General features: G+C 46.5%; 1 protein-coding gene across 10 annotated transcripts in view; it reads left to right on the forward strand.

The window, feature by feature from the left end:
- The window catches only part of LDLRAD4 (low density lipoprotein receptor class A domain containing 4), a 413,526-nt gene that overhangs the window by 153,898 nt on the left and 246,799 nt on the right, over positions 1–12,829 (forward strand). For all 10 annotated transcript variants that reach the window (XM_032293506.1, XM_032293508.1, XM_032293513.1 and 7 more), the window contains one exon: positions 1,496–1,907. In XM_032293506.1, coding sequence (XP_032149397.1) covers positions 1,868–1,907 — 40 coding nt within the window. In that variant the 5' untranslated portion in view covers positions 1,496–1,867. The remainder of the gene's footprint in view (positions 1–1,495; positions 1,908–12,829) is intronic.

Raw genomic sequence — 12,829 nt, forward strand, 5'->3', positions numbered from 1 at the left:
CCCATAATAAAACAACAGCAAAAACCTCTCCACAGTTCAGTTTTCTTTCTGAGTTTAGAGAATGAGAACAAATAAAGTCTAGCATATTTGCACACCAAGTATTGCAGAAAAGGGCAGAGAAAACTCAAAGTCTTAGGGCAGGTGGACTTTTGTTTTCATCTGGCAGAGGAAATTCCATTTCCCAAAGTTCATGATGCTAGTGCAACTAGTTTTCTTCAGAAGTTCCTGTACGACCTACATGCTGGCCATTTTTAGGTGGAATATTAGAATTCAGAGAAAAAATGTTTTCTCACATTTTCACACACTTCAAAGCCACCATTTACACAAATAATTTATTTTTTAATTAAAATTTTACCTATTCTTTAAACTTGAGGACTCCTACTGGGCTATACCTTATTAACTGTGAACGTTACTATAGATACATGAAGGTAATAGAATTGAATGTCTTTGTATCATTAAAGTACTTCATTAATTTATAAGGAACTCCTAATAATTAGTATTTATTAGCAATGTATTACTTCACTACCTTCTGTTTATATTTACAGCACCATGCAGTTAACAGAGGGCTCCTTTCCGTTATGTGGTCTGTTCTCTTAAGTTCTTTTTCTTCAGTTCAATGATGAAAAGAATAAGCAATTTCTAAAAATTGGTTATAAATTGATTAGGATGAAGTGATAATAGAAAAGATTCTCTTCTCCTAAATATTGGAGATTGATATTCAGGATTCTCCCAAATATTGGAGATTGATAGTCAGTTTTAAAAGTCTGATTCTTTGGGCTTCTGACATTCTTCTTGTTAGTATTGCTTTCTGTTTAATCGAACAAACATTAAAAATCTGAAAAACATTTTGTTAAACGCTTTTATTATTATGTAACATATGGAGCAGTTTATAGATTAAATTTGCTTTTCCTTCCCATTGTCTTTAAAAAGTTAATGTAGGCATTTGTTTTCCTCCTTAAGAATCAATTTTTAGACTAGGCAATTTGGCTTATGCCTATAATCCTATCACTTAGGGAGGCTGAGCACTTTGGGAGGGTTACATGAGGCCAGGAGTTTGAGGCCAGCCTGGCAGCTTAGTGAGACCCTGTCTCAAAATAAATAAATAAAATAATAAAGAGAATAACTTTTAAAAACTGATTCATGCAAGTCCTGAATTTTCTTCCTGGAGTGCTGACCACAATGGCCATCTACCACAGACCTCAGTCTAAGGCTTTGGGAACCCAGCTTGAGAAATGGGTTTTTTCCCAGGGTGTCTGTGAGGGCAGAATGGCCCAGGAAGGACATTTGAACCTTGGGTCCAGCACAGCTGTGGCCTTGGGGAGGGGGGCGCAGATGGAGCTCCTCCCACCCTCACAGCGCCTGCAGGCGCCCCGATGCCCACAGTGGGGTTGTAGAGGCAGCTCTGGTGACGTTTCCTTTCTGGCCTCTATAAGCCTGTTAATTGCAATGCTTCTGCCAGTCATCAGGAAAGTGACCTCTTGCTTTTCAATTTCAGAGGCGGAGCACAGAGAGCCGCAGCTGGGACCACGAGCTCCCGTGTGCAGGTGCGACCCTGCAGGATGCTGGCAGTGGCTTGGCCTGGGGCGCCTATTCTCTGAGGGCCTGAGGGCCAGCCCCTCCACCCGCACCATGGCCTCTGCGCCCTGGCTGGACGGCTGACGGGAGCGGGGACCGCTGCCCAGGTGCCACACCCAGGTACCGCCGCCCGCGCCGGAGCCGGGCTGGTGGGCCGCAGATGCTCCCAGAGGCCGGCCCAGCCGCGCGATGGACTCGGACAGGCTAAGATGGAAGTGACCTGAGCCTCGCCCGGCAGCTTCCTCGACGGGACAGCGCAAGAGTCGCAGCACGGGCTTGTCTGGGGAGCAGTATGCCGGAAGCTGGTTTTCAGGCCACAAATGCTTTCACAGGTGAGCATACCCCAGGTAATCAGAGGCTTCTTCATCTCCACTCCTGGCAGGCAATAAACTCCCAAACCACTGCACGCGGTGAACTTACCTTTGCAGTCAGGAACTGAAGGTCAGTGCAGTCAAGGGCTCAGACTGCTGTGGTGACTGATTTTGACAAAATAATAATGTGTTTTCCTTCTCTCCCAATAACAGTTTGGAAAAGTGTTTGACACTTTTTGCTTCTGTTTTTGTTGAATGATAGGATACACATAATATCCTGCAGTATTCACAGCGTCTTCCAAGTCTCTGTTCTCTAAGGAAATATGTCACTTGCTGAGCTAGGGCAGGGGAAGTATGGTTTTTTTCTTTATAGAGCTGGGAAGATTCTCCCAGGGAAAAGATTAATTGCCAATGTGTGCTTGATTTCTCCCCATCTTTAATTTGTCAGATTTATTTGTGTACTTGGGGCAACTGGGCAGAACTCACCTTGCAGTGAGCCGGGAGAAGCAGGACATCCCAGTGTGCTGGTGATTTGGCCCTGGTGGGCCGTGAGCGGGGAGGAGTGGGACATGCCAGTGTGCTGGTGATTTGGGCCTGGCTGGCAGTTTGCATATTTTTCAGGGAACCGCACAGTCTGGCTGGTGCCCAGAGCCCTCACTCGAGACACAGGGGCTTTTGAATTTGGATCCTGGCTCTTTCTGTGATTCACATAACATCCCAGGAAGCCACTTAATCCTCTGGGCCTCTGTCTCCTTGTAGACAGACTGGGCTCTGTGACATTGAGGAACCTTATGAAATTCAGAGAGCACATGTTTACATAAAAGAGATTTTGAGGGGTTTGCTTTTTATTTAAAAGGGAAGATGGTAGAAATAGTCACGAGAAGTGACCCTAGTCTCTGGTTCCGTGAGTCCCAAAAGTTTGCACCTTTTCAGATTTTATGGAGGGAGCAGATCAGGCTGTTTGGATACCTAGAGAGAGGGGCAGGGACTCAGGCTCCATTGGCCTGGGCCTTCTCCTTGGATTAGATGTCAGCTCTGAGATAGCCTTGCACTTCTCCGCACTCCCTGTGGCTCCGGTGTGAAGGGAGATACTGCACGCCACTGTGGTGCTGCTCCAAGGAAGAACGAGGGGACAGTTCTTCACATCCCCACTGCTTCTGTGCGCACCTGCAGCCAACCTCCTGAGGCTGCTTGTACCATATCTATGACACGGGGTCTCAGTGACGGTGCCTTCCCCGAGTCGTGCAGGGTGGGTCAGGGCCCATGCTGGTGAGCTTGGCAGCTGTATAGATGCCTCCCTCTGGATTGTGGGGGCCTGGTTACTCTATGGTCCATGTGGATGAGCTCTGCAGCTGTGTAGAAGCCTTGCTCCCAGGTTCTGGGGTGCGGGCCATGGCCCCTGTGGATGAGCTTGTCAGCTATGTAGACAGGGTCGGGGAGCACGTGCAAAGCAAAGCTCTCTAGAACCATTTTTATACCTGCAGCCCAGCTGACTGGAAACCCTGCCCTTTTGCATCCCTTACCCTGTGTGCTTCAGCTGTTTCCATCTCAGGAGCAACTCCCTCGTGGATACCCCTCCCCTCCAGGCAGGGGGTGGGCAGCAGAAGCAACTGAGAAGTGGCCAGTTGTGTGCTCAGCCTCCTTGTCCCTCTTCCCCACACCCCAGGGGGCAGCTGGGGAGGAGCAGCACCTGGATATGACATAAAGAATCTCTTCAGAATAGTTCTAGAAGGAAGAGGAAACAAAAAAAAGAAAAGGAAATGGCATTGGACAAAAAGAGCCCGAGGAAGAGTGGCGCACTCTCTTAGACAGCTCTTCTGTCCATGGACCTGACTGCAGGGTGAAGGCCATAGGTGTGGCCCGTAGAGGCCAGGGTTCTGGGGCCATCTCCTCAACCTGCTGCACCTGATGCTGGTTCACATGGCTCCCACTGAGGTAGCCATGCTTTCCTCACACTCTGGGGTGCTGGGGGTTCCTCTGCCCCAAGGGAAAGGGAAAGGCCAAACTGAGGCTCTGTTTAGAATACTCAGAATCCTGTGGTTCTGCCTGGAGGATTCTTGCAGGGAGGACAGTGTCTCTCACTTATTAAGCCAAGGTACATGGCAGCTGTTACCCCTAGGGCTGTGTCACCCCACCTTCCTCCCCACTTGTCACAGCCACCCACTTGTAGCTCTGCCCCACCTCACGTTTTTGTTTTATTTGTAATTTATGAATAATAGTTATATATATTAGTAGGTTCTAGTGAGATGTTTTGATACATGTATATGTTGTGGAGTGAACAAGTCAGGCTAATCGGCTCTGGTCATCACTGCACATTTTATCATTTCTTTTTGCTGAGAATACTTTGGCTCCTCTCTTTCAGCTCACATGAGTTTCCCAACAATCTGTTTCCTTATTTTGGCCTCTTCCCCGCTGTGCCAGCCTGGCTGAACCGGTGGCAGTGGTGGGGTGATGGCCATGGCCACCGTTTTGGAGCCACAGTGTGCCAGGCACTGTGCTCCTGCCGTGTGTCCTCTTCTGGTCCTCACAGCAACTCCGAGGCCAGTGCCATCACGCTGGCCTTGCTCCCTGAGGGGACACTTGGTGCAGGCGGGAACTGGCTGGTGCCGGTGGCCTCTTCAGGTTGTCTCGCAGTGTGGCCTGGAGCACACATGGGGTTCCCTGGGGAGCTTCCCCGCCACCTGGTCCCACCCTCAGAGACTGAGTTTTAGTTGGTATTGGCATCACCTAGACCTGCTAAATCAGTACCCTCATCCTCGCAAGACCCCAGGTGCTCAGCTCATGTTAAATTCTGGGAAGCACTGGGAGCCGGCACTCAGCAGAGCAGGGTTTAGAGAGGGGCCAGGGTGCTCAAGGGGGTCACGTCTCAAAAAAAAAAATCAACTGACTTGTGCTGTTCCTTCATCGGGGGGATCGCAATAATGGTCTGCCCATTCTCAAGAGACTGTCACATGTTGAATAGTGTTTACACTGTTGGGTGTGCAAGCACCTGCATGGTGAAAGTTTTAGCTTCCCCATCTCTCTCTAGGAAGTAACTGGCAGTGAAATAAGGAGACCTGAGTGCCTGGCCTTCTCTGGAGCTCAGTCCCTGTAGACTAGGCTCATTATTTTTATTCTTGGTCTCCCTTCCCATCTGTCTGCCCACATAGTTTGCAAGATTCCCTGTGATGTAGGATGAAGGGGCTGACACACCCTGCCTGCCCGGGCAGCTGGGTGAAGCTTTAGTTTTAGAAGGAGGTGAACAGGAGCCTGGTGCCCAGCCCATGGCCTTAGTTGGGTTGCTGTTCTTACGATTTTGGATTTTGCTGATTCTCTGGGCTAATGGAAAGGAGGCTTGCCTTAGATAATCTAAATGGTGAAGGCGTTGAGGCATCTTCCCTAGGCTTTAAATCTTATTTTAGGGCCAGGCAAACGTCACTGTGCAGTTCACCCTGTGTCCACTAAAAGAAATTTGTCACTTTATGTTCCAATTCTCTTGGAGGGAGGAGGCTGAGAATTCCTCATTAAGAGGGTTTGGGGTGGCACTCTGGCTGCGGAGGAGGGCTGGGAGACCTGCCGTGAAGCTGTGTTTGTTTGGAGCATGTGAAAGTACCATGAGGGTGGTGGGAGCTTGGGAGGCCCCTGCCCCTGTGCCACGTCGACAAGCCTGTGGTGGAGTTCAAACTGACCTCTTGCCTTGTGGGTGAGTGTGGGTATACTCACATAGATGCATATTGCACATTTAACTTCTTAATTATGATCTTAGGTGAATCCTTGCATAGAAGAACTGATATGTTATTTTAAAGTTTCTCAGCATATACAATTTAGAAATGATTTTAGTCATTTAGATACTATTTTATATCAAAAATTAAATTTTTTTCCTTTTACAAGTAACATCTGCTCATTATAAGCAAACTTGGAAAGCACAAGAGTCAAAAGAAGAGAAATAATTTTCCACATGCATCCTTGCCATGTGAATGTTTCTTCGGGTAACATTTTGGCTTACATCCTTCCAGTCTTCTTGAGTGAATTTCTTCCTACAGAACTGTGTTCTAATGTATATTCAATATTGTAACCTGATCATTCCCATTTTATATTACATTATGAGCATTTTTCTTATAAATATGATTTTAAATTGCTGCATATTTTTATGTACATGTACTTGAATTTTAAAATTGTGTACATATTGTTGGATAGTGCTGTTTTTGACAATTTTCACCCTTAGGAATAACGCTTTGATGAACACCTTTGTGCATAAAAGCTCTTCTGTATTTTTGATTATTTCCTTCTGATAAACTCCCCAAGGCAGAATTATTGGGTCCAAAGATGTGAATTCTGTTAAAGCTTGTAATTGAATTTCCAAAGGGATTGGTTTATCCTAACTTTTGAGGGTGCACTGAAACTGGTTTCCTTCTGTTGCCAGTTGCCTGTTCACGGTGACTGTGCTCAGATTGGGTGTGTCCTCCGTGGTTCAGCTGTGCATGGAGCGGCCTTCACCTGCCTCACAGGGCATTTGTGAAGCTCTTTGCAGCATGCGGCTCTAAAGGCTCCCTTAGCGCCATGTGTTGTGTGGAGCACGCTCATGTTACCCTTGAGCACATAAAAATGCAGGTGTCCTCAACTTTCTGTTTTTGTGCTTCCAGGCCATCGTTCTGCCTGGCTGTTATTCACTGAAGCAATGATATAGGTGGATGGGCTCCCGAAAGATAAGACTCTGTCTGTCCTAAAAACAAACCCCCAGTTCCTCTGAGCAGAGGGAAGCAGAGACCCTTCTAGGCTGGGTCTGCCAGCCTCCATCCCAGGTGCCCTAATAGTGGGGGAGTGTTCACCTGAGTTTTCTTGTGCTTTCAACTGACTTGGAATGCATCCTGCCTGGGTATCACCACCTACATCCTAAAGATGTTACTGGCTTGAGATTCTGCCTCTTCCCTGCCCATGGTACCACCCTTAGATACTGCAAAGGTTTTGCACAATTAATTTTCTTAGTCTTTTAAAATCATTTCAATGTTAGAGAAAAATCATTTAACCTCAAATGACTAGGTAAGTGAACCAAATTCCTATAGAATGTATAGGTAGTTTTTATGGGGAAAGGAGAATCAGATCTAATTGTTAAACAAATTAAGGTTATTTCACTCATAAAGGAGGAGGAGGGAAGTTAACAGTCTTCAAGCATCTGAAAGTGCTGTTTTGTGCATGTTTGTGACCAGGTTTTCTTAGCCACTAATGACTGAAAAAGAAGAATCACTTAGATGGAGTAGTTAGAGCTGCTTCCCCTGTGGGCCCTGAGTGAGGGATGTGTCCTTGCTGAGGGCGTGATTTAGCTGCTGCATTGAGGAGCAGCTCCAGATGTGACTTCCCACCCCACAGACCTTCTGCTTGTTTCTCATCCCTCTCATCTGCAAGGTTGCAACTGTGGCTGACCCACGGATGCCCTCAGCCCCTGCCTTCCAGAGCTGCCCGGAGAATGCCTGCTTTAGGACATGTTGAGAGCTATTCCTTCATAAAAGGAATAGGGGTGAATTCATGACCAAAGCTTGAAAGAAGAAACTTAGGCCAGTTTCTTTACTATAGAACTTTTCAGTCTTTAATATAGGTCTGTGCAGTATGAAGGTCCTAGGTAGGCAGGCAGTGGGCAGTGTTTTCCAAATGAACAAGACCTGGAAGGCATTTTGGAAAGAACAGCAGGCAGGGACAGCTTCTCGTAGTGTGCACTCTGAAGAAGCTGTGAATGTTTGGGGATCGCCTCCTGCCATCTGCGGCTCCCGTGTGCCTGTCCCACCTGGGCCAGTGCAGTGGTTCCTGGCGGGCTGCTTCTGTTGAGCAAATATTGATGGAGCTCTTGCCAGGTGTATGTCAAGTGCTGCGGAGAAGCAGTGTCATGAGACCGCCTCCCTGCCTTCGTTCTCTCCTCTCTCTAGTTCTGTCGATGTTCTTTAGAGTGAGGCTTTACTGATAACTTTCCCATGACCCCAGACTTTCCAGGGCTGCTTCTTGCTTCATAACAAGAGTCCAGACTCCTCATTCCGGAGTTTGAGGTCCCTCAGAGTTGCCTTCCTTCATTCTCTTGCTGTGACCAAAGTTCTGGACAAAGTGACCATGAACCCAGCCCTCAATTGTTTGTGCAGTTTTTAACGTCGATGCTGTTGCTAATGCCTTCTCGTCTTCTGCAGAGTCTCTCCTTCCACCACCTTCCTCACCATCTTCAGGATCTGTCTTAGGTCCATGTAACCATTTGTGATGTGCACAGGAGAAGCCTAGACGGTCTTCCTACCTGCAATTTAGTAGATGTAGAAATGATTGATAATGGCTTTTTGTAAAAATCTCAAATGCTTTTTCTCCAGGGAAGTTAAGTTTGCTGAGAGAGCCATTTTCCATACTGTGGTGTGTCTACTTGGTTTTTCCTTCTTGCTGTTTAGCCTCGCATCTGGTCCTCAGTTATAAACCTAGCCTTAATTAATAGTGTTTCTGTGTGTAAATAACATATAATTTATACATATTTTTTTGTAAGCACCAAACTCTTCTCCATTTTCTTCCCTGTAAACCATTCTATACTGTTTCAAGATAATCAAAAGTGATTATCTTCTTTTTTTACAGGCATTGTGGTAGCCTCATTTCCATTTTAAATAAGGATGAGAAATAATTTCAGTATTGTCTGAAACGATATGTATTTTAAAGTTACTTGAGTTTGTACGACATATAGTCATAAACGTATTTTCATAGCTATTAATAGTTAAAATAGCAAAATAAATTATATTTAATATAATTATATTTTATAATATATTTCGTAATATAATTTAATATATTTATTAATAGTTAAAATATCAAAAGAAATTATATTTAATTATATTTAATTCTTTTGATATTTTAACTGTTAATAAATATACCACCACTGAGACCAGTTTGAATGCTGGCTTTACTGTCAGTAAGTATGAGCATTGTTTAAGATGAATTCCCTGCCGCTGAATATCCAGGATCAAAGCAACCTACACATCTCATTAGGTTCTTTGGAAAATGCTGAAATCCATTGTACATCTGAAACTTGGATGTTGTGGTTATCCATGAAATGGAGCCACTTATCTCTGTGCAGAAAGCAGGTTACTGCTTCCATACGTGGCCTCTTGTACTTTCTGGGGTCCTAGCCTCTTCCTCCGTTAGTGTATGGATGTCTCTAGAGTCCTTCATACTGGATTCTCCTGTACTCTCTGTTGGGGAAGGCATTCCTTCCAGCAGGAGCAGCCAGCCTCAGTCACCCCCCAGCTCCTGCTCTGTGACGTTGATGAATCAGCTGACCTCTCTGAGACGCACTCTTTACAACACTGAGGTAGAGATAATGGCTAGTGAGTAGGCTCTGTATAAAGATTAAGTAAAATAACGTTTGTAAAGTGCCAAAACACAGACTCTGGTTTATAGTGGTGCTCAATAAATGTTCTTCCCCGTCTTCTTTCATAGTCTCCTTGAAGTTGACTTATGCAGAAAGCCCTCATAAAAATCAGGGGTCATTTAGCAGATATTTAATAGTTGTCATGCCATGCTTGTGTCCCAGGAGTGTATAGCCTGAGTGTCATCATGATCTGCACAGTTAGCTGCCGTAGCTCTGATGACATCACATGCAGGTGTGGAGGTGGGAGCTGGCATGGGGGTGGGAGCTGGCATGGGGTTGGGAGTTGGCGTGGGGGTAGGAGTGGCATGGTGGTGGGGGCTGGTGTGGGGTTGGGGCATTGGGGTGGGAGCTTGAGTGGGGGTGGGAGCTGGCATGGGGGTGGGAACTGGTGGGGTGGGAGCTGGCGTGGGGGTGGGAGCTGGCATGGGGGTGGGAACTGGTGGGGTGGGAGCTGGCATGGGGGTGGGAGCTGACATTGGGGTGGGAACATGGGCTGTGGAGGTTGAGGACTTTGGCTTAGCCCTGGGCCCTCTGCTCATGGGAATCTCCAGCACATGGCTTCCCCTCTGGTTCCTTATATACCATCTGATATGGCTTCTCTCTGCACTTGAACCCTGCCATCTGCCTGTGCTGGGCTGATAATGGTCTCTCCTCCAGCATCTCATGCAGTCATCACAGGTCAAGGGTCATCAAACTTGGCTGGAAGTCAAGTCACAGGTCTGTGTGTTTATTTCAGGACACTATGTTTAAATGGGGAAACCCAGAAATGGGATATAAAAATAAACAAATTTAACATCTGGGTGGTGGTTTATGGTCCCATTAAAATTTTTCAACCAACAATAGTCAATATGGGAGTATGGAGTCTTTTTCCTCTCAAGTAATGTTGGCATTTCCTCTCAAGTAATGTAGAATACTCCAGGCTGGTGTGAGAAAGACATCTCCTGGTTCAAGATTTCCTGGGGACAATAAAAGAATACAAATAATAACATGGTACCCTAGCTGGGCATCTAATTCCGTGCTCTGTTAGCACCATCAGCCTCGCTGTCCTTTGCGGATGCTCAAGTCCCTCATAGAAAGTGATGGGGCATATACTTATAACACACAAACATCCACCCACAGACTTTGCATCACCTCTAGATTACTTATGATACCTCATACAATGTAAATGCTGTGTAAATAGTTGTTACATTATATTTTTAAAATTTGTATTTTAAAAAAATTTTTTAGACAAGGTCTTGCTCTGTCACCTAGGCGGGGGTACAGTGGTGCCAGCATAACTCATGGCAGTCTCAACCTCCCGGGCTCAAGTGATCCTCCCACCTCAGCCTCTTGAGTAGCTAGGACTACAGGCACATGCCATCCCACCTGGCAAATTGTTTATTTTTTTGTAGAGACAGGGTTTTGCTATGTTGCCTAGGCTGGTCTCAAACTCCTGGGCTCAAGCGATCCTCCTATCTTGACCTCCCAAAGTGCTAGGCTTATAAGTATAAGCCACTATGCCTGGCCTATTTTTTATTGTTTTATTGTTATTCATATTTTTTCTGAATATTTTTAGTCTGCAGTTAGTTGAATCCACAAATGCAGAACCTGTGGATACGGAGGGCTGAAGGTACAGCTGTAGCAATTATACAGAAGAAAATATGTGAATTAGTGTTTCTGGGTGCCATATTATATATTAAAGAATTCCTTTAAAGAAGCCATATTCCAGTTGCCAAGTAGACAATGGGCTTCCAGACTTCCTAAGGAGATGGAGTGTGCCCATTTCACATGGGGGTTCTGTCTTAGGCTTGCCCGGTCTGCTACCCTGAGACCAGCTATAGCTACTGTTTGGGTTTGCCTGACTTTTGTTTTTATTTTTTAAAAACTTTAATAACCTTTCGTAGTGATGGGGTCTTGCTGTGTTTTCCAGGCTAGTCTTATATTCCTGGCCTCAAGTGATTCTCCTGCCTTGGCCTGGGATTACAGGCACTGCGCCGTGCTGGGTTTGCCTGACTTCTTAGGAAAGTCATCCTGAGATCAGTGCTTCTGAATCCTACCACCTATTTCTTGTTATCTTGTCTGTAGGGCCCTAGAGTAGCAGGACCCCTATCCTGGGTGCTCACTGGAAAGCCATGGGACCCATCAGGCCCTGCCCCAGGACAACAAAGCATGGTGCTACTACGTCCTGGCACTCCTCGTACCAGAGTTGGGTAGGAAACCAGGCTGGTCTGTCATCTACACTCACTTTTTTCTTTTGTGATAAAATTGCAGAAAATTCAGGGTGTTTTCCCTGCCCTTTTGGAAGGATGCTATCTTGATCTCAGCACACGCTCTCACAGAGCTGACATAAGGAGTGAAGATTAATTGTCTGCCATGGCAGGTGCTTTCACATATGCAGCCGTGTGTGCTCCCTGAGACAGTCCTGGGAGGTGTGGGCGTGATCCAAGTTTGTGGCTCAGGGTCTGCACAGGCGCAAGAGACCCTCCTCGAGGCTGCACTGACCAGCGGGGGCCACCGTGTCAGGGTTGAAAGTGGGGTTGTCTCAGATCCTCCCACTCCGGCGTTTCCTTCAGAACCAAGTTGGGGCAGGAGGGGACTGAGGGAGAGAGGAAGGAGGCTGACGCTCCAAACCGAATGCAATTACTAAGCATTTGATAGTGTTGTCTGCGTTCCACGTTAGAAAATACAGACTTTTACATGTCTACCTTGGATAACCTCACTGGTGTTTGTCATTCTGCTTTTGGAATGCTTAGGCGTGAAAGCAGGAAGGTGTCACGCTGGTGATGATTGCATAGCAGTGTGAGCATGCAAACTGGAAAAATGGGACATTTTATGTTACGTATATTTCACCACAATAAACATAAACAGTTTTGAAAAAAATAAAATTGCCTTAATACCATTGACCTTATCAGAAGAGCTCAGATTTGAGTGTGGGTCTTCATGGGAAGAAGGGGAGCAGAAGGATGGGTGGGAAGGTAGGAGTGACTGTGGGTGGGTAATGAGGATCTCAGTTTTGGCTTAAGGATAGGTTTGGAAGGAGATAGGTGGCCCTTCACATTAACAACTTGATGTGCAGTGAATGATGCTCTGTTGATGTGGGTTTGGTGTTCACAGGGAGAAGAGGCAGTGTGCTGGTGTCCTCATAGCCTCTGACCACCAGCCTGGACGTGGGATCTCTCTCTGCAGAACCAGGCCCTGCCACTGACCAGCCCACCCTCCCCAGGGGCAGTGTAGTAACCATCTGTTGTTGCTTGGGACTCCCTTCCCTATGGGGCATTACTCTCAGTATTGCATCCATTCTCATGGAGTATACTCGTGTGCAGAGATGCAGTGAATGCAGCCACCCCAGCTCTTCATCTTTGCAACAATGTTTGGGGCTGCGAGCAGTGGCTCACACCTGTAATCCCAGCATTTTGGGTGGCCGAGGTAGGCGGATCACTTGAGCCCAGAAGTTCTAGACCAGTCTGGGCAACATACCAAGATCCCACCATGTGGTGGTGTGTGCCTGTAGTCCCAGCTACTCAGGTGGCTGAGGCACAAGGAATGCTTGAGCCCTGGAGTTTGAGGCTGCAGTGAGCTATGATCATACCATCGCACTCCAGGC

The sequence above is a fragment of the Sapajus apella genome, unplaced genomic scaffold, assembly GCF_009761245.1.
Source record: "Sapajus apella isolate SASKATOON/1434 unplaced genomic scaffold, GSC_monkey_1.0 scaffold29, whole genome shotgun sequence".
Lineage (NCBI taxonomy): Eukaryota > Metazoa > Chordata > Mammalia > Primates > Cebidae > Sapajus > Sapajus apella.